The following is a 20189-nucleotide window of genomic DNA, read 5'->3' as shown; positions in this document are numbered from 1 at the left end:
TTATTTTATTATTATTTTTTGGATAGTCATCCTGACTGCGTATGTTCAGTTATCGTATGTGAGCTCTGGGCAGTTTGTAGTTTCATTATGCATGGCAAATAATTATAATGGCACACATCTATGCTGTGATGCTTTCCTGAAATGTGACATTTAATCTACCGTATGTCCCCTGGGAGACGTTTCTGTACAGGCCCGTGTTCTAGTTCAATCCCTTGCCTCAAGTAATTATTCTAAAGTATGATAACCTCTCAATAACAATTTCATCAATTCTTCATTTGCGACGGGGAACTCCATGCCCTGAATATGAATCTGCATTGCATCATTATTGACCTCATACATACCTTGTTTGTGCATGTCGTGTTGTTGATTACTTACCGCTTTCTTTAAATCTTCCATTTATGATGGGGATGAAAACTTCTGGAATGTTTTCTAGGTGTGTTTTCGCACGTTCATAAACTGTTTTGGGAATACCTAGTTTGAAGATCTTTTTGACAGCTATTGCTCAAAGTGTGTTTTTACCCACATGGGCAACACCTTATTGGGAATGTGGACCACATTGAAAAAAAAAATAGAAGGCAAAGGGTTTAGTTGCTCCTGCATCACAGGCAGGTAAACAGTCCAATAGAATCAATAAAACAGATGAAAGTAAATGACAAGAATTGTGTGTAAATTACCAAAGAACATACTGTTGTGGTTTTCATGTGTGTTGATGCATTATAGGATAAAGTGCTTCCGTTGTAGTTCAGTGGGAGCGTGAGTAGGTAAATGGCTCTAATTTGTTACGGAAAATAAAACCATTCATGAGGTCGTGTGGCATAGACCGCAAATGTACTGTATGAAAGAGATTATGAAATGAGCCGTATAAGCAAAAGTATATAGCGGGCTTAAATCTCAGGGGTGATAGTACCGTTGTTCCCTTGAATAGGCCATGCACCGTGTATTATCTCAGAACATTTAAGTTAATGAAATAATGGTCTTAGCAATCTCATCTGAAGTCATGTGAAAAGCAAATAAATAAAAGAGTATTAGTATTGATCCAACCCTTCCCTTTATTTCACAGTATTTTGTCTGAAGCAGATATAACATAGCAGTAAGAAAGAAAGAAAAAAAAATCACTTTATTGTGCTCTTGTTCGCTTCTAATATGTCTCTCAGCCGGGGCTGTTTTTGATCCTGTCTGAAGTTCAGTTGAGTCAGCCTTTCGTAGTGTAGCCCATTCTAAGTGGGTGCTACTTCCGAGTCAACCGTTTCGTCTGAAGGTCTCCCTGTTCTGTCTGGCTTCACTGTCACACACTGGAGTGCTACAGTACGCGGTAAAAAACAAAAACAAACAAACAAAAAAAAAACACACAGGTTGCCTGCTAATTTGTCCTTAAAACACAGAGCTTGTGTAGCCTATAGAGTCACATTTAGAAAAATAATAATAGCAAATGAGTTTGGATGTAAAAAAAACAACAAAAAAACATCTAAATACTGAAAAGAAAAACAGAGAGAAAAGATGTAAGAAATAAAAAAGATGATAAACCCTGGATTTTAAGGCGGTGGGAGTAAGAAAAAGAACAACCCGATTACTTCTATCACCCAGTCGAAGAAGAAGAAAAAAAGAAGAATAATACAGAATTCAGTGGCAACAGTTCGGCTCTGGAATATAAAAACAAGACTTTGCTAATGAAATTAATACTTAGCAACATTAGCGCAGAAACTCAGTCACTCTTCAGCTGGTTGGTTTAGTCACTCTTTTGCCCTGTGTCACTAAATGTTTCAAAATGTTAAGCCCAGCATAAAAAAAACATCCTACAGTAACAGACTATCAATTGCTAACACCCATTACTTTTTCATGTTGTTTGTAGTTTTTTTTTTCTTTTTAAACAAACACTTGACAAGAAAAAAAGGAAAACCAATTAGATGCACTGGGTTCCACAAAACAGATGGGGGGATATGGAGAGGGGGGTTAAGGTTTGTGAGTAACAAAGACTGCAGCAACTGTAAAGAGAAAAAAAAAGCTGCCACATACTTTTATGATGTGAATACATTCATCCTTAGATCTATAGGTTCAGTCTGGGCTCTGTAATGTCTGCAGGGCATGTGAGACCTCTCTGCTGCAGCACTTTGGTTGAACGTAATTACATAAGAAAATGGCGCATCTGGGCTACAGAGGGAGAAGCCCATTCGCTATCTGTAGATTGGTATGCTGTGTAATAGGTACGAAACGCATCTGTTGTCGAGAGACCGCCAGTGAACAGCAGTGAAAAGCTCCAGCACCGAACCTTCTCCTCCAAACTGATGACGGGTCTGGTGAGTCTCTATACCTCAAGGCATCTGTGGTGAACTGAGGCAACTCAGAGGGGAGGGGAAAAAAAAGTGGCAACAACAGTTTCTATTTTTCAGTTGGAAAAGAAATGTAGACAAATAAAACCATTTATCTCCAAACTGGCTTGTGTCTTCAAATGATTCGAGACGCTCCCACGGAAAACCTCGCTGTTGTTTGCGAGTCTTGTCAACTTTTTACCAGTTGGGACAGAAGCTTGGAGCTGCCGATAAACCAGCCTCGTCATAAACAGGAGCAGGAGGCTTGCCTCTGGAACTTTTGCTACACTTCCCGGTCTCTCCATTGTGGGTGTTGGTATTTAACTGGAATTATCTAATATTTTACATTACCGATATTGCGCAGACCTTTCCTCAGATATTGTGCAGTTTGCTCTGTGATACCTGCAAGTAAGTATGGGATAGCAAGAGTAGGGGAGGGAGAAAACAATGGGGCATGTAGAATAATGTACCATTTCATTGAACAGTGCAATTTTTATCCATCAGGACAGAAGACATTCATCTGAGACCAACAGAATAGTAATAAAGATGCTGTCTCTGAAATCCACGGTTAAAACCTGATTCAAACAGGCATATTTTACAGCAAAAAAGTTGTAAATATATAAATTTATTTCTGTTCATAGTTCTTTCAGAGTGTAGAACAAATCAATCTCGTCCTCTCTTTCTCCCTCCACAATGCACAGTGAGAAGTGTGTGTGCAGACAGCATGGATGCAGTTCTTAGAGGAAAAGAAACATAGTCTTGTATACGAAGTGTTCAGCAGACACGTTTGCTTTTGTTGGTTTGGATTCTCTTAAAGTACACAACAGTTAATCCACGGTCACAGGACACGGCCATGCGATACCCAAATAATTATATTCCAAATGCATTTTTTTTGTTTTCTTTTTCGCGGTAAAAGATAAGGTATTTTCCTGTTAATTTCATTACAAACGTTAGACCGGCATTTCCACTGTTCCATTTTCAGTCAGTCCACAAATTTAAGTAAAACACCTGCAGAGGAGCCTCAGTATTAATTATTTAAGCTTAATTTCCCTCTCTATATGGAATTGAAATGCTTTCAGTTTTTTTTAGTGTAGTTATTTTGGCCCAAAATAGAAGTCTGAGAGGAATCAAGATTTGTGTTGAGCCGATACACCTTTCCAATAATCTAAAATGTCGTGCAAGTCCTCATCCTTGGCAAACTGAACTTTTTTGCGCAGCGCATGCCCTGCTGCCATGTACTCCCCCTCTTTGTGCCGTTTGCGGTGGATCTTGAAGCGCTCCCAAAAGGAATGGGACGGCTTGCAGTAGAACTCCGGGCTGGAGGCGTAGCTGAGGTCGTGGTACTCGGGAGAGAGCTGGGAGTAGGTCATGTCCCTGGGGCGGGGGCGGGTGAGGGGCTCCAAAATGGAGGCCTTGCGATTCCCGGGCCCCTCCAGCTGCTCCACCTGGAGTGAATCCGGGTAGGCGTGCCGGTGGTCGCTGTACTGCCTGATCTTCTCCGCCTCCGCCCTCAGGATGGCCACCGCCGGCGTGACCGTCAGGATGGTCTCGCCCGTCGGGGAAGTCTTCTCGATGTACTTGGCCTCTGACTTGTAGGCCATGTCCGAGCGGTAGGGCCTGGGGCTCCGCATGGGGCCGCAGGAGGTGCTGGGGCGCTTAGGGGAGGCCTCTGTGCTGTGGTGCCTCTGTAAAGAGTGGTGGTAGCTATCCTTGTAAGAGGGGGACAGGAAGCTCTGCTTGCTGGGAGGCTGCTCGGAGATCAGCACCAGCTGAGGCTCAGCGTTGGACACGGCTCCGGATTTCACCCCTTGAAATGACGTGGATTCTGATTTCAAGGCGTCTATGCAGTTGTTGATAATCTGATTGACTTTGTCCACCTCTTTGGCGATGGTGGAGATTTCAGCCACCGAGCCTTGGTTGTTCCCAGAGATGGTGAGGTCGCAGTCCCGGCGATCCGGTTGCTCGCCGGTGCGTACCTCAATGTAACTCCCCTTGGCCATTTTTGGCGTTTCGCTTATGTCCTGAAGTTTGTACTGTTCGATTTCACCCGGGGGAAGGTACGGCATCCTGGACATGCTGTCTCCAGACATCATCTGCTTCTGTGACATCCGTGGCATCGTTCCCCCTTCAAGTTCTGCACCATACTTGAGCTCGATGATATTTTTCTTGAGGCTGTCAGATTTTTTGTGCTTTTCATCTTTTTGTCTCTTTTTACGCAAACAGTAGTAGATCACCCCCAAGAATATCACCATGCTGAAGAGACAACCGAGGATGGTCATGATGTAGTGGGTGGCAGTGGAGCTGTTGACCGAGTGGTTCTCTTTCTCATTTTTGAGTCCCGTGGAGATAGTCAAACATGTGTGGTTGAACCGCAAAGAATTCCGTATGGAGACCACGCAGTATGTGTAGTCTGTGTGGGGTTTCAGGTTTTTCAGCTCAATCTCCTCTTTATTAAGCTTCAGATTTTGGATGTCGGTGAAGAAGCTGTTCTTGTAAAGGGCCAGGATGTACATTTTCCTGTATGGGTTTGGGATCTGGACCAGGATGGTGGCACTCTTGTGTGAAACTTGCTTTAACTTCATAATAGGTTTCATGTCAGGATCGATGTAGGTCGGACTGATGCCTATGCCCTCGTCCGGCTCAGTTCCTGAGGGGCAGTCCTCCAACCCACAAGGGGTAGAGTCTGGTGGAAAAGTAGTGGTGTCAGGAGGCACCGGTATGTAAGGAGTCACATAGTCATCGGTGCAAACAGTGGACAGCATGTGCAGCGCATTGCGGTAAGTGGGGTTGTTTGGGTTCTGGCTGAGGAGGCTGTAGCCTGAGAAACCGGGCGGCGAATCGCAGACCATGCGTTCGTTTGTTCTGTTGGGGAAAGCGGAGAGCCACTTGACGAAGCCCAGGAGCTCGCAGGAACAATTGAACGGGTTGGTGTACAGTTCGCAAGTCGTCAGCTTCGTCAAACTGGTGAACGTCGATCCGTCCAGCTGCTGGATGCGGTTCATCGACAGGTCTATGTTTTCGATGTTGGGGCATTCCCAGAAGGCATTGGGTGTCACAGTCTCAATCAGGTTAGCCTGGAGGTAGAGGTACTGCAGCTTGCCCAAACCCCGGAGGATTCCCTCAGTCAGGTTCCGTAGTCTGTTGAAGCCCAGCTGAAGCACTTGCAGGTTGAACTGGGCAGAAAAGGCCCCATCCTCGATGTAGTTGATCTCGTTCTTGGTCAGGTTCAGGTATGTCAGGTTAGCAAAGCGGCTCAAGGCTGAGTAGTGGATGCTTTTGATCTTGTTCTCGTTCAGGCGCAGGTCCACAATGGTGCTGTTGATATGCTGCGGGATGGCTTCGTAAGGCGGTTGGTTCTGGCTGCAGATGGCCAGCCATACAAAGCCCTTCTCTCCCTCAATGAGCCAGCAGTCCCCCCTGACCCCGCCAGTGTGGGTCAAAGACAGAATAGTAAACCACCAGAAGAAGGCACTCAGCGCCATGCCTACACAGGCAGCCCTTGGAGCCTCTCGGGAGGTCATAGCAACACCGACGGCGACCCAAAGAGACCGCAACTCCGGTTTTAACAGGGCGGGATTAACTCACAGGTTGTTAAAATGGTTTTGGCTCTAAGATGGGGGGGGGGAAGATAAGTCCAGAAATCTGTTGCTTGATGAGCTGGACAAGAGTTGCACACTCCTGTTCTGTCCGTAAGACGATTTCTCTGGTTTCTTCCTGTGGAGGGTTAATCTCTAAAGGCCTGCGTCTTGGTGACCTCAGGCTGGTTTGTGCTTATTTCTCCTGTGGCACGCATCTCCTCTGAGCCTCGTACTCGCATCCCCTTTTCTCTCCCTCCACCTGTCTCTCATTTATGGACCCTGAGGTGGAACCTAGAGAAAGGACACAGAAAAAGGGGAAGTTGAGTGGGTGACAAGAAAATAAAAAAAATGACAAAAGGGAAAAAATAAACAAAATGAAACAATACCGACATGGCGAGAAAAGGTGCAGAAAAGGCTCCCAAGCATATTTATCTTCAAGATTAGCCCTGAAAGGGGAAAATACAACCTTATGGCGCTTTCTTCAAAGCTATGTTTAACATTAAAGTGTTTGATCTCTGTAGTTTCTATATGAATGAATGCATGTTTGACAAAAAATGCACACAATGTAGATGCGCACAAAATCAGATTGGGCTCCTTGTTATTTATTTTCCTTTTTATTGAATTCCACAGGCTGTCCGATATTGCTGGAGGACAACACTGACCAAACGATCTAAGAGTATATCCCCAGGAGGCTGAAATGCATTGTTTTCACTTCCGTTCAATTAAATCCACACCACAGACCTTCAGATGCTTAAAACATTCCTACTGAACCATTGTGTTTATTGCCTCAAAATGAAAACTAAACTACAATTTAAATGTGTTATTTTTTTCATGTGACATGAAACATGACCCTCAATAAATTGTGTTTATTGCCTCAAAATGAAAACTAAACTACAATTTAAATGTGTTATTTTTTGAATGTGACATGACCCTCAAATGAGCAGTCTCTTGGTTTCTCTTTTACATGGAAACCCAGTTGGATCACTGACTATTTAAGAGACATCACTGCTCTCCCTGTAGCATACTGCTATTAAAAGACGACATTCACCAATTAGTGCATGACAGTCAGGGAAAACAGAATGTCCTTACTTTCACACCATTAGCTTGGAGACAAGCACAGCTGATGGGACCAGCATTCATGTGCTGAACCAAACTGCTTGAGCTGGAACAACATTAAAGATAAGCAGAAATTCATTTGAGGATTACATAATGAGAAATCTCCCTCCCTTTTTCTCTATCTCTGTGTGTGTGTGTGTGCCTGTGTGCGTACGTGTGTGTGGGTGTGTGTGTGTGTGTGTGTTTACATTACATTAGATCAGACATTGCTATGGTTTAGTGATAAATTCACAATAATATTATGTTATCTATAAGTGAGATTCTTCCTGCCTCTTGCCCAATGCATTCTGGGATAGGCTCCATCACTGGATAAGTGGGTATTGCTAATGGATGGATGGATAAATAAGATTCATTGTTTAATTCAAACAATGAGACTTGGTGTGACAGCGCAGTGTTGGACAAATACTGTACATCTGGACTAACAACCTGGCATCATCTAGTTTAGATGCTCGTACAGGTTGTGTAGCACAATAATTGTCTTGTACACAATAACATAATAAGATATTATTATACTGTCTTATTTCACATTAACATAATATATACTTACAGTACATATTGTAATGTATTATTCACAGTTTAATGTAGAGGTCTGCATTGGGTTAGAAAAGAGGTCTGAAGGTTATACCGCCCCAACACGAACTAGCCTGACAAGTTCTAGCCAAACGTTTATGCCCGTACACAATGACTGAAATAACAAGCTAACAACACCATATAGCAAAATTTAAAATAATGTAGTGTTTCCCACAGGAAAGCTGCTGTTGAACCAGCAACAGTTAACAACAATTGACAACAACAGCGCAAAGCTTCTTTGTAGTGTACTGTTTTGCTCACCTAGAAAATTAAAACACCTGTATTTGAGCTTTCATGCTTATTTTTAAACACATTTTTCCTTCAGTTAAATGTGACATTACGATTGTCACTTACACCTCCGCAACAAACAGCACAGGTTTGACATCCTCTTTCTTTCAGTACGTGTTTGCAAAAAGTATGTTTGGAAAACAGAGGAATAATGATCAGAACAGTTAAAAGTGATGTAAACACGTCGGGTTGTTGCCATTCCTATTGACAAGAACAGGCTAACCAGCTAGCTTTAGTGCCATTTTTTCCTTCTGTCAGACATTACCTTAATCAATTTATCACTCCCGTGCTGTCAAGTATGGCTATTTTTATTGGCTAGTTGAGCATAAAGATGCACTACAAAAACTGGAAGCTTTGCACCACTGTTGTCAATCGTTGTTAACAGCTGGCAGAAGTGTCGCTACTCTTTCTGTTTGTAAACTTCTGGGTTGGCAGCGGGCCCGTACCTGGTCTGACCCTACATCGCAGAGCTAAAAATAGGCCTGAAATCCGGCCTGATCACAGCATACCTTGGGTCACTCCCGGCTTCGGGTCAGGATGCAGACCTCTGGTTTAATGTAATAAAAAATATGGAACACTGAGCAGTGCTTTCGCCTCAAAGTTCCCTGGTGCTGTCTTTGCAGCGCATAAATGTATTGGCTTGTGAAGTAGATGCAAATGTCAGCATGCTGTTGCCAAGCCAAAATTAGAAAAACTCATAATCTTGACTTTCTGGGCTAATGAACTCAGTAAACCCTTTTGCTCACCCACAGTAAAGTTTAACCTCTGTTTGATTTCTTCATTTCTTACTTTCCTGAAGACAAACCTCACACTGACAACACCTGTATTCTCTCTTTGGGCCTTGCTTTTTCCTGTTCAGGTTACATTAAATGACCATGAAAGGAACTGGAAAGTAGAGACTACTGGAAATACGCAACACATGTGTTGTAATTCAGTGCCTACATTAGATGGTGATATTATTATTATACAGACACTTAACCCACGATGTCCAATAATGTTAATGCTATTTTCATTTACACAATAAAATGTAAAAAAATGAATGGGTGAACTGAATAAAATACCCTCCGGGGTTAATACTGTGCAGCATGTTGATATTCAAATTTCGATTTTTTAAAAATTTGTTCCCCATATAAGACTGAACACAACCATTGCTAAGCTAAAGCAACAATGCAATCTGCACTGCGCAAAATGCCCCATCTTTGTTTTTGTTTTCAAGATGATTTTGCTTAAGGAAAAATAATTAAATAAATGCATCCAACTTCAAACAAGCCTGAGGGGAATGCCGTTTCTTCTTCCCCAGTACGTCGCATCACGTATCTACGGCAGCGGTGTGACAGGAGTGTGATAGCGTTGTAACAAATGAACCCTTGCATCAGGGGACAAAGTATTCCCGGTGAAAGCTGCGTTCCAGTTACACGCTTCCGCTATGAAGAAGCCGAGCAGTCGGAAAGAATGGCAGCGGCTCACGCTGCGAGAATGGGATGTGTCACAAAATGACTCCTCCAGTATTAATCAAACCCTCACGGAGTTAATTCGAGTCCAGAATGGATCAATTTTACTCTGTCTGAGGGAAATTGCTCTGACAATTTTTTAGCGGTGCGGGATAATAACGTACCGACATACATCTTTCATGTCTTTGGAGAACATAGCTGTATTCACGGTACACATATGAAAATAAATAAATAAATAAATAACTTCCTGTGTGCTATTGCCCAGACTGTTCAAAGAAAGGTTTTCAGGCTCAACGGCAGTGTAGTTTTAAATGCAAGTCATGCAACGTTTGACATTCAGCTGAACCCAACCCCGACCCCCCCCCCCCGCCCAGAAATTATAATGTCAGATGTTATGTCACACTGGCTATGCATAGGACGTCTCTGCAGGAAGTAAGAGGTCATCCATAGTCCTGATTGGCCCATTTCAAAACACCAATCAGGTAGCGCAGCATTTAAATCCACTCTCAGCTCAGATGCCTTATGCATGCGATTGCGAGCACTGTCAAGCTTAATAAAGGGCCTGCTGGTTTGACACTGTTACGAGATCATAAATCACTCCATCGCTCAGTGCCCCAGTGACATGCAGATAATCTTACGGCTATGAAATATAATTATGATTACCCGCGACGCTTACGTACGAGACATCACGACGCTCGTAATGCTCTCGATGTTTAAAGGGTCCGGGACCGACGAAGCGCGCTGCGACGGTTTCCCCGTCTATTTTGGGCACGCCCCTTTGCTCTTACAGTACGTACAAATCATGAATTCACGGCGCGGAGCGGCATCGCGTTTGCGTTCCGACGCGACGTCGCGCCCGCGGAACGTAGCAGGAACTCGCTCAGGCCTCGAACGCTGAACTTCGCCGCAAGCGGTTCGCAGGGCAACGCGCGACACGTCTCAGGGACACGCTTGCTCCTGGTTGTCACGCGCACCTGGGGTTCCGCGGCAAATCCACCGGCGTAATCAAAACCGGCGAGACGCGCTCAAGACCACGGTGCGGAGCGCGCGGTCGCGACGATCGGGAGCCGCGGGCGGTCACGAGAGTTCTGAAACAGGCAGCTCGGGACAGGTGCGTTTCTCTTTGCGAAAACGTTTTTTTTTTTTTTTTTTTTTTTTTTGCGACGTCGTCCCAGTCTGGAGCGGCACCCTGGTGAACCGGAGCGACGGAGGGGTGGGGGTGGTGTCGCGGTCGTACTCCGGCGTCTGTCGCCTCGGCCGCGTTCCGCTCCAAGCGCAGACGCACGCAGCCGGCGCCGAGGGACAGATTTAGATTTTGCACGAAGCCGCCAGCACTCAGGGACACAGGCTGAAACCTCCACAAACGGTTAAAAAAACAACATCAATTTTATGTAATGTCACCCGCTTCACTAATGCCTCTTTGTATTACTCTTACTCTTGTATTACTAGAACTCCAATAGATTTCTGCGAGATTTGGATTCTATTTCACTTGGTTCGAAAATTATAAGAGAAAGGTAACGCGTATGTTCATAAATCTTTTTAATTTATTATATTTTGGGAGTAGTAAAAATAATGAGAGTTACTAAATAAACTCTTATCCAGTAACTCTGCAGTCTCAAAAATCAATTTCCAGATTACCTTTAATGGCAGTCCGTAGAGAATTAATTTAATGCAAACAGCATGAAAAGCATACTTGGTGGCATATTTGACTTAACATTTTCCCGTGTACTGAAAATCTAGAAGCTTCTAACTGTGCAGATATAATTATATATTTTTTACTTTTTAATTACAGAGGAGAACCTTTGATGAAGTGCATTGATTTGTGTGGATTCAGTCCACTGGAGGCATGCCTGCTTAGACACGGAAATTTTCTGGTTCTGACTGAAAGCGTGAGAGGGTGCAGTGTGGGCGCATTATGGCATTATGGTGCCCTGAAATGGCGGAACTATGCATAAAAAGTGCTGTAATTTCTGCATGGTGAAACCAAGGTGTATAAAAATGCCCTTAAATAAAAGCTGAGAATGTGCGCCTTAATTCCTTAACACCTTAATGTGCACTGCGTGTGGTTCTTTATTACAGATCTAAAGTTGTGGAGTACAGAGCCAAATCAAGAAAAGATTTTGTCTTTATCCCAAACATCATGGCGTTCACTGTTTATATTCTTGCTTATTTCTGTGGTAATATTAATAATTTCATTAAAAAGAGTTCTCAAAAAGGTATCTATTGTAGCAAATCAACCACAGTCCTCATAGTCCAAATAAGTATGCTTGAACACAGGGGGCTACGCATTGAAAACCTGCTTGCATCAGCATACTCAAAGTACCTTGGCAGCAAGGCAGTTAATTAAGTCAATTAATAGTGCAGAGCCAAACCATTTGCAAAGCTAAACACATAACAGGATCTTTTTAGAATATTTAGGAATGATCAAACATCAACAGTAGAATTGACATCCCGGGTAAGGTAATTTATGATATCCGTAAGCACCAGAATATACACAAGAATATCGGAGCACTAGAGCAAGATTTTTTGAAGAAAGAAAACTGAAACCTCTGCCTATCATATCCATGTTTATTTTCTGTTATGTTTAATATCAAGCATAAGTAAAGCCAACAGAGTTTTCAAAAAAATACAAGAAGCCTAGTGCTGAATAAAATGAGACAACCTCTTCCCAGCAGTCGGTGGGGGGGGGTGGGTCGTACAACATAGAACATTGTAGAAATTACAAACTTCATAATAAAACAAGAACTATGGAAGGGTTGAAAAGTTTTGAGACCGTTGTACTGTCTCCCCATTGTATAATTGCTGGCCTCCGAGCCCCTGATTTTGAAACCAAAAGGCTAGTACCTCCATCTCTTAATACACTTGCAATTTGCCTACTGTCTTTCAAATCAGATCGGGCTCCTTGTTATTTATTTTCCTTTTTATTGAATTCCACAGGCTGTCCGATATTGCTGGAGGAAAACACTGACAAAACGATCTAAGAGTATATCCCCAGGAGGCTGAAATGCATTGTTTTCACTTCCGTTCAATTAAATCCACACCACAGACCATAACTCATAGCCTGTTTTGTGTTTACTCCAGAGACCCGTAAAAAGAACGGCTCTATCTGTCTCAAACACTGCGGTTCTGGAGCTGTAGCAATGAAACAATCTGTCCCGAGAATATTTATAAGAACAGACAAAACACTTCACCGTGCCAGCAAAACAAAAGACACCGCAAGCCTTAGTTCCGTGTGTTTTGTCCTTATCTTTGAATGAGTTTTGAGCAGTTAATAAGTTTTCCTGCTTTTTATTCTTTCCTAGCAAAGCTTCAGTTGTTGGGCTCTGAAATTATATATATATATATATATATATATATATATATATATATATATATATATATATATAATAAATAAAACTTAAATGTGTTACTGAAAGTTCCTACAAGATTGAACTTGGCCATACATCAATGTTGAAGAAAGAGTAATACAGGTTTCAATACAGGTTACTGAAATTGTTTAATGGGAGAATGTGTAATGAGGAACATAAAGACCATAAAGGTAATAATTATGTTTTGTGAATCTCCAGATAGGGAAAACCCATTGTAAAATAACAATCGACCACATTTAACCACTGAGTAATCAAGAACATTTCAACAGAATTAAAACGTCAAAGGCGATATAAAGAACGGAAATGTAAGCCTGCATACCACCCGGCACCTCTCTCTCTCATCCCTCTCTCTCTCTCTTTCAATTAAATTAAATGCCTTATTGGCATGCCTTATTTTAAAGGGCCTATTGCCAAAGTTTTATATTTGTCTTAACAATTATGTTTCTCTGCCTCTGTTCTCTCTCATATACACATAAGACTTTTCTTCGGTCATTTGCGCAGGTCTCCTCTCCTCGCTATTCCCAAAACCCGCATCTCCCTAATTACATTCCCCTCGTTTCGACACCCTCCGGAAAAAAAGAGCGAGGAAGTCTGCGAAAACCCCTGCATTACAAATCCACTTAAGGCCCACGTGGTGGCCTTGTGACAACCGACAATTTTACCGTGATTGGAGCGCGGGAGAGCTCCGGAGTGGTCAAGCGTGGGCGGCGAGATTGACAGGCAGGTTAATCGCGTGGGACGGCTTCTGTGGCGCCTGATCCGGGGATGTGTAGTGCGTCCCTCCCGCCGGCCGCGAGGCGTCGGGCGCCGAGGGGGGCGCGCGGGGGGGTCAGAGCGACGGGCTAACGATACGGGATGTGCTGTTCCGATTTGGCGGGCTGTCCGCTCTCGTGGCTCGGCTTCGTTCAGGCGCGACTCCTCGCAGGCGCACGCGAGCGCGGACCGGCCGCCATCGCGGCGCTTGCCCCCGATAGCCAGCGCGTGTAAAACACTCGTCCGGATACGTGCTTTGTCATTCCTTAAAGGTTTCGAGGTCATCCGCTTGACCCGCTGCACTTTTCTGGACGCGATGTTCTCTTCATGCGCGCTGTCAGAAGCTGCATCCCGGATTAGGCTCTGCATTCCAGAGATATAATTCATGTATGTGCATACAATATTTGTTTACTGAGTGTGCATGGTCCTGCTTTGTCCCCGTTTTGAGGAAAGGACAGCAGAGGTTTGTGGGGGAAAACCAAAGAAAGGCTCAGCCGAAATTGTGACCTTCTCAATTAACCTCCCGTGTCTACCCTGCCCTAACATTATTAAACCTGTCGTGATCTTCAATGGGTAAATAAACATTGACAGGGACCCATTTGAAATGCGCGTTCCTTCGGGGTGAAGACCGGGGTAAACAAGCCCGGAGAATAAACAAAACCGGGCGGTGAACTAAACATGACAACACAGGGGAATCCTTTTACGGTGCGCATGCAATATTAATGCGAGAAAACATATCTCTGCTACACGCTACTCGTGGCTACCGGCGGCCATCGCAAACGAGACGTGGCGCGGTCATAAATGATGCAGAGTACTGCATTCCCTCATTACAGCCTCTTGCACCGTGGGCCAATCACTCACATACGATGCTAAGGGTGGAAATGAAGTTATTTCAATTATGCTAGCACATAACAAAGTTTCTGCACTTCTGCCCATGGGTGAATTTCACTAAACACCGATGGTTTGTGCTTCTGCTCTTGTTTCCATTGTAAGAGCTGGCTGTGGAACATTCTGGACCGGATACAAGTGTTGGCTGTTAATAAAGGGGAATTCCACTGCAAAACAACATTTAGCTCATTTAGCAGATCAAGGCGTAACTGATTAATTCTCTGTGTGGCTTGCCAAAGCAATCTCTGTACAGGGCAATCGGCAGTGAAGGGTGCACAATTTGGTAGAGGTACAGTATATGTCAAAAAGACTTACAACTCTACCTTTCCTCATTTTTTAGAACTTATAATGGGTGGGCAATTTGATTTTGGAGATACATCCAAAGCAACCTGTGACCGGTGTTGTCCCCATGGACAGTAAGTACCCACCTATTTTAGTCTGGTGAAGAAGGTTCCTGGAGTATGCACAGTAGTTTGGGGCTGTATCTCTGCATTCACTACAGGTAGGGAGCTAGCCTCTTCATTTCAATCAGGAGGACAGCTACTCTAGTAAAGTGGCTATTTGGGTTGTCTATTTATTTATTTATTTATTTACTTACTTACTATTGCGGAACTGTCCCACCTACATTCACTGATTGAGGACAATGCTGATTGAATTTAAAGTTGAGAGCAATGTTGACTGAATCCAGGCCTAAATATTATTACAGGATTTGCTTTTGAAAGGTTGTTTGTTTTATTGCATTTCCCCATGATCTATGGAGTGGTAAGACAGTTTCCCTCAAATTTCACACCATTCTGCACTCAAGTGGCACTAAGATGGAGCACAATTGGTTTAAGGGACACAGTGATACTCCTGCTTCTCAGGTAAACACAGCTATCTGTATAATCTTTTTCCCCAAAAAACAAATCTGCTCACTGATCACAATAAACAGAAAAAAATAAACACGTTAAATATTGCATTGTTTATATTATGCATACATAGTGCAAGCATAACATATTTTACCATCTAAACTAAACTGCGAACAGCCGACAGCGGGGATGGACAAAAAGCAAAAGAAAAGAAAAATAAAACTATGATAAAAAAGGAGATATTAGAGGCAGCTCACATTTAATGGAAAAACCAAAGATGAAAGTAATAAGATAAACATCTAAGATTGATGGGAATTAGTTCAGAGGAAAAAAAAAAAAACAAAACATTGCTCATCAAGATTTAAATAAGTTTCCAAGGCTTTAAAGTGATAGTTTGGGATCATAAACATGGGCACCTATCAGATAAGGCCTTCACAGACTGAAAATCACTGCCCAGCTTTTTCAAGCCTCCAAGTCCTCAGTGTGTTCTTCATTCTGCTAAAATATTCATTGAAAAACTGTTTGCAACAAAAAGGTTATTGAAGGCAAGTATCTGCACACTAGAATGGATTAATAACTAATGCATATGATGTTATCTCTAGATAGATATTTATATTATGCATGAAAATGTATATAAGATACACGCGATGCATTTTTCACACGTTAGCCAAGATGTCAATCAGATTTGATCTCATATAGGGACACAATTATTGTCCAGATAAAATAACAGCGTGGCTAATCTTTCACTACCCAATTTCATTTTAATTATTAGAATGACCCTGTGATGACTCCGTGATGAAATGCAGTAGATTAATTATGCATAGGCAGGGAGATACTGGCCAAACATGTCCATAGCACGAGGCGTCCAAAAATTCTAAATCAACGTCTTTAAAAATGCTGCATGAAAATCAAAGGCATACTGTACATATTGTGCGACTAGTTATTGAACACTTCCCACCCAAACCCCCCCCCCCCCCTGTCATGGTTTCTGTGCAGGTAGATCATTTTTCTGTGCCTGCACCGGCTCAGTGGTTAGCATTCCGATTAGCCACTCGGCTAATCGTTATTTTGGTGTGTGGGGACGATTAGTTCGAGCTTGCAGATTAGCCACTCGGCTAATCGTTATTTTTGGTTCCTGTGGGAGGATTGTTCCTGCTTGAACATTCCATGCATTCCTGCAGGGTTACCTCTGATCTGTTTCACCTGGGGGTTGCTCAAACCTTCCGCTGATTACCAGCCACACCTGTGGCTGGGTATTTAAAGTGTCAGTAGGCAGTGGAACAGTGCTTGAGTGTAACGTGTTTTGCTCTAGCCAGTTCCCTGTCGTATTTCTGAGCAAGGTATAAGGAATTTAAGAACAAAGAGATTTAAAAAAGAATTCTGACTTCAGTTTGTTTGTTTTTTTGGAAAAAGGTATTAGGATGGTATAGGTCCAGATTCTGAGGCCGGCGGTTTTAAGGGGTTATTGTGTCACCGTTGGGGCACAAACCTTTCTGCCCTTTACTAACCAGTTTTCCCCCCTGGTTTTAGTTGGCCTCAGAACTTCTTCCGTTTTGTTTTTGAAAAGACATTTTCTTTTTCTCAGCTTCGGTTCGAAGTTGTTTATTTTTCATTTCTCTTTTCCCTATTCCTTTATTTTCCTTATATACTCCTTCTTCCTCAGTTACCCGTTTAGGGGTTTATTATTCATTATTTGGGATACGTCCCCTAGGAGTATAGCACCCCCTTATTTCGTCTCTCACGAGACTCGGTGGTTACTGGAGTGCCCCTTTGGTAACTTATAGATCCCCTGTTTGGTCGCGTCTGGTCTTCACCCTTCCCCGCCCTCACACCCCCCCATCTAAACAAATAGACATATGTTTACAATTCCTGCTCTTTCCTAACACATTGCCTGTGTGGGAAAAGATGTACACTGCAAATAACATCCAGGCCATCCTCAACCATCTTTCACATGGCCGTTCAGCTGAAGAAAGCCAGACTGGGGGGGCGGGGGGGGCAGGGTCATTGACTACTGACGATCTGTTTCACTCTGATCTGAGGGACGCCTCTGATGTAGATCATACACTCAATCTCTAACCAGTCTTTGTCTTCTCATACATGCTTTATGCCTGAATTCTACAGCGTCTGCCATTGACTTGCAAAGCCATGCCTTGCCAGAACATTGTGTTTTCATTTCCACATTTTTCTTCTGTGGTTCTGTTTTGGATGCGTCTGAAATGCCTGACCCTAAAATACATGGTGTTCGCAAAGCATGCAGATTCCCGTGTTGATCTTTCCAAGACAATTCTCTGGGATTGCAGCAGCTCGAGGCGTGGGTGGTTTCGATGGCCGTCTGACAATGACTGTTGACCACGTATTGCGACCCCGTTGTCTGAAACGGCTAGAGCTTTGTTCCAATCGCCTGGATTTGCTAATTAGCACAATTTTTCAGACAGGAGGTAGAACTAATTAGTGAAATCAGCTGGCTGAGTTCATGGGTGGAAGAAACACATGGCAGGACTTCTACTGTCTTATCCCTGGGCTGTTTTCTCAGAAAGAATGAGAGTACTGGACTCATAAAGCTTATTCAACTGCCCAGTGTATAACTGTCTCTTCACTCCAGTCCACAGCAGTATGAAATGTCCAAGGCCTAAATGCTACAAGCACATTTAAAATGGGGCATTGGTGTTGCAATAGCAAACGAGTCAATCATTGCTATTGATGGGGCATCTCCATTGAACCTTTAAGGACACTTCACCTGAATTACCTGAGCGGATGACTTAATGTATAAATGAGTGAGGTCGAATGCATGAAATCCGACTCGGTCTGAATCAGGAATGAACTGAGGAAATGAATAACTCAGTGTAATGAAAAGGTCAAGACGAGTCTGTCTGAACTTTGCTAACAGCTTTCCCTGAATATTTCGATTCCACTTCCTGCCTTTAAGTATTTTACTTCGTTATCGATTGCTTAGATGTTCAGTTACAATTGATATAAAGCTCTCTTTCAGCCAAGACCTTTCCAATCCTTAATGTGTATTTGAGAAAGGAGACATCTCCATCATTGCACAGCTTAAAAACCTTTTTTTATTTTTCCTGCAGCACTAATCTTCAATTAGGAGAGACTTTACTTTGTCATAGCACATTAGAAGTTTGCTTCTTAAAGGTAGCCTTGTGGACTATTGAGAGCTAAATGATTTAAACACCTAATTTAATTCACATGAATAATGCAGCTCTGGATTGCAAATGCATCCCAAAGTCACTACTTACACCACAGTGGGTAGAACACTGGTAAGAATAGACCTTGGCACCTTCTCCTGTTCCATTTCAATAAAAAAAAATTAATCGGTTTGCAAAGAAATACATTTCAAAGGCAGTGGCGCCATCAGCGTTCTCCACCGAAAAGATGGCTTCTGTTTGGGATATAGGCGCGGCCTCTGTTCACGGCTTTGATGCTATCTGTGCTAATTCCTCTCCATCTCACTTCCCGAACCACTTTGACCTCTGCGCTAGGGTGATTATGATGACAAAGAGCTCGCTTCCATGAAGATCCTACCGGGAGAAATTAATAGTTAATTATTATGAACTGGCTTCCAGAACTTGCGGTCTCAATGGGGTAAGGGGGAGGGTAGGGTCTTCTACAGAGCTTGTCAGGGTAGGGGATGTGTGTGTGTGTGTACATGTGCGTGTGTGTGTGTGTGTGTGGCTTTCTGATCTGCTTCAGCACTGGCAGCAAGTCCAATGAGAATGGCCATTAAGCAAGGTGGAGAATATCGCCTTGGAGAAAAGGAGACCTTTGGATCAGGCGTAAATCATGAGGGACTTTGTTAAACTGAAGGTTTTTCTTTTCCTCGTTTCTGTGTACCTTCCCGTCTGCGACCTTTTAAGGTTTAAAAAAACAAAATGTCAGACTCGGAGCGAGTGACTAACCTGGTCGCAGCCCTCACGCAGCAGGTCACTGAATGGAAACCGTTTTTGCATGAACCCTACGAGGCTGAAGCCATTTCTTATGAGACGCACGGCATTAATGGTGCTTGTAGCTGCCAGTTCCTTCTCGCTACCGTTTGGTGCAGGAAATACTGTTCTTTTTTTTTTTTTTTTTTGAACAAAAAAATTGGATCAAAGGCTATTTGCAGTGAGATTATAAATCATCTGTTCGAGCCCAGCAGTAATTTGTCATCTTATTCTTCAGTGACAAAGCTTGTTGGCACTCGCAGCACTGAATAAACAATTGTTGAGTCTCATTCAGAGATTTAAAAAATAAATAAATAAGTGACACAATTTAAAAATTATGAGGGCCTAGAGCCAGTTGTATGTACCAATTGGCTCGTACTTCGCTATCTAATGTTGACAACTGAACAGAACTCAAGGATGGGATTTCCATATCCCAACATATCATAAAATTTCCATCACATTTTTGGCATTTTCAGGACACAGCTGTTCACACAGCAGAAAATGAGTGTTTAAAAAACAGTATTTTCACCTTTAAGGTTAAGAATTCAGTTAACTTACATCAGATCAGATATATACAAACCAATCATTTGTAATATGTTTACATGTATTTACAAGATTTAAAACCTCTTTTTTGGCATCACAGTTCAGAACACAAAACAGGCATGCCATATAGCATGGGTTAGAGGAATGGGAACATTTTAGGATAGCCTAACTGTGAGCCCAGTCTTCTCGCTGACTTGCACCATTTTGCAAGCTTGATTTTTTTCTCTTTTCTCTTTCAGTGAGAAAATAGATCTATTCCAAAGAAAATCAAATAGTTTTATAATGTTTGTTTTAAATATTTTCTCTGGGCGAAGTGAGCAAAAAATATTGAACCTGACTAGTGTCTCTCAGCTCATGAAAATCATTCATTTTTGTATAAAGGTTCCTTCATTCAAGGGAGAGCATGTCTCTCACATTATATTTTGAGCAGTATGACTGAACACAAGAGGAGGCCTTCATATCGATGGTCTTTTGGGAGGCTTGAGCAGAATCTGGAGTTGGAGCTGATTTCTTTCAAAAGAGCAAGCTGCTGGTTCAGGTATAAAACA

At 42.8% G+C, this 20189-nt stretch overlaps 1 protein-coding gene across 1 annotated transcript in view; it reads right to left on the bottom strand.

Moving 5' to 3' along the window:
• Window positions 1-1029: 1029 nt before the first annotated feature.
• Window positions 1030-20189, bottom strand: part of elfn1a (extracellular leucine-rich repeat and fibronectin type III domain containing 1a) — a 44911-nt gene continuing 25751 nt past the window's right edge. Inside the window, exon 3 of the mRNA XM_064315725.1 lies at window positions 1030-6175. Coding sequence (XP_064171795.1) covers window positions 3434-5827 — 2394 coding nt within the window. The 5' untranslated portion in view covers window positions 5828-6175 and the 3' untranslated portion in view covers window positions 1030-3433. The remainder of the gene's footprint in view (window positions 6176-20189) is intronic.

This window comes from Anguilla rostrata, chromosome 17 (genome assembly GCF_018555375.3).
Source record: "Anguilla rostrata isolate EN2019 chromosome 17, ASM1855537v3, whole genome shotgun sequence".
Lineage (NCBI taxonomy): Eukaryota > Metazoa > Chordata > Actinopteri > Anguilliformes > Anguillidae > Anguilla > Anguilla rostrata.
Note: the sequence above shows the minus strand (reverse complement) of the source record. Positions and strands in the feature narration are given on the sequence as shown.